The sequence below is a fragment of the Atta cephalotes genome (genome assembly GCF_000143395.1).
Source record: "Atta cephalotes unplaced genomic scaffold scaffold00105, whole genome shotgun sequence".
Taxonomy (NCBI): domain Eukaryota; kingdom Metazoa; phylum Arthropoda; class Insecta; order Hymenoptera; family Formicidae; genus Atta; species Atta cephalotes.
The window spans coordinates 56,781-58,983 of NW_012130169.1; the positions used below are offsets into that span (position 1 = coordinate 56,781).

At 29.3% G+C, this 2,203-nt stretch overlaps 1 protein-coding gene across 1 annotated transcript in view; it reads right to left on the reverse strand.

Annotated features, from left to right (window-relative positions):
• LOC105625034 (Bloom syndrome protein homolog) overlaps window positions 1-2,203 on the reverse strand; it is an 8,733-nt gene that overhangs the window by 2,513 nt on the left and 4,017 nt on the right. The window contains exons 9-12 of the mRNA XM_012206374.1: window positions 1,323-1,581; window positions 746-1,129; window positions 515-665; window positions 218-405 (exon numbers count right to left, since the gene is read on the reverse strand). Of these exons, the coding sequence (XP_012061764.1) occupies window positions 218-405; window positions 515-665; window positions 746-1,129; window positions 1,323-1,581 (982 nt within the window). The remainder of the gene's footprint in view (window positions 1-217; window positions 406-514; window positions 666-745; window positions 1,130-1,322; window positions 1,582-2,203) is intronic.

Here is a 2,203-nt window from a genome sequence, read left to right on the forward strand (position 1 = left end):
CTATATATATATATATATATATATATATATAAAATATATATAAAGTACCGCGAAAAGTTCGTGTCGTTTTTTCAAGATATATTTATAGGGGAAAAACGGTACGAAATATCTAATATATACACATAAACATGTATATGACTTGAATATTAATGTCGAAAATGATATAAACTTTTCATTATACATTTTACATTCTAGATATTCTATTAAGATTAAATACCTTTACATCTTTTTTTGTCATGAGTTCACTCGCTTTTGGTCCAATTTTTACGTATGCACAAGCAATTTCGTTATTAATATACATATTTTCTTGTAAATATTCTTGCAATACCATATAATGCAAAAGGCGTTCTATGTCACTTTTATTCCATGATTTACCACGACCATATAAAGGATGGTTTGTAAGACCTGTATAAAGAATTATTTAGTTGTATCATTAATATAAATATCAATTCATTTTTTTATTGAATATATATATATATATATATATATAAAATAAGTATAACAAACAATAAACCTGATTCTCTAATTTTTTTCAGATCACTACCCTTAAAAATGTCTGTTAAAAATACTAATGTAAGTTTGCAATTCTTTCTATTGTTAATATCTCGTACAGCTTTCATAATCTCTTTTGCGTCTTCAGTAACGTCCAACATTGTAATCTCGGCCTAAAATTATTAATTATTACCAATTCCATTTAGATAACTATATTTTTGTGATAATTATTTATCTAATCCATATGACATACCTTAGACCTGCAATTATCACACGTAGCTATTTTATTCGAGATGCATTGTTGCCTATCAAATATTTCTCCAAAATAATTAAGCTGTAATGATCTACGACAGTCTGTACGATTTTCACAAAATGCTACCATCTTAAATAAATTATCCATGTGTGTACTAATGACTTGTGGATTTGGATTATCCTGTTCAATCATTTTTCTGATTCTGTGCATGTCTGCATAATGATAAAATAAAATACAATCTGCTATTTCACCGTCACGACCAGCGCGACCACTTTCCTGATAATAGCTTTCTATAGACTTTGGTAAGGCTGCGTGTATTACAAAGCGCACGTTTGGTTTATCGATACCCATTCCAAAGGCTATAGTTGCACATATAACATGTACCTGAAAAAAGTATGTAAACGTGTAATTTTATTAAAAATACACCCACATATGTCTACATGCACATACACACTTTAATATTTTATACTTTTATAATTACACATTTCATACATGATTTTATACATTATATCAGTGTATATGTACGTGTGTACGTGCATATATGTATTTTGTTGTGTACGCAATATAACAAATGTACTTCATCGGAAATCCATTTTCCTTGGCAGTTGCTTCTTTGAGTATCTGAAAGTCCTGCATGATAACTCAATACTTTAATACCATTTTTTTTCATATGTGCAGCGTAATCTTCGCAATCCTTACGCGATAAACAATATACGATGCCACAAGTATTTTTAAATTTTGTCATTATCGTAGCTACGATTTCATCAGAACAATTTTTCCCTTTCTTCGATATTATACTGTACCTCAAGTTAGGCCTATTGAAACTCGACATAAACCTAAAAAATGTAATAATTAATCTTTTTCACAGAGAGACAAGAAGTAACGTCATTACTTTGCTGCTCGTTACCTGCTTATTACAATGATTTAGTAATGACATTACGAATTATTTTATAACAGTAATGATAACACCAGAGTTGGAAAAGTCAATCGTTACTTGTAACTGATTGAAAAAAATCATTCGTAATTGAAAAAAATAACTCCTAATTTGTAATACGTGTTACTTTTTTATTTATAACTCGTTATGTATACTTTTTTTCAATAAGTAACGCATAATAGTGACAAGCTACTTTTCAAAGCGACTTTTCCGATCTTAGTACAAGCGTCCTTAGCGTCGTAAAAAATATTGCAACGTTATCATTATCAAAATATTTATTTAAAAAATAACGTTAAAATAACGGAAAATAACATTTCCCAATCCTGAATTTTTTTTAATATAGAGCAACACATGCAAACAAAAATTATACAATCACACACACACACACACACACACACACACACACACACACACACACACACACACACACACCATACTAATAACTACTTAGTTAGTAGTTACTACACGTACCTAACCCTAACGTAGTAACGTAAACTAAAAAACTTCGTTACGTTAACCGTAAC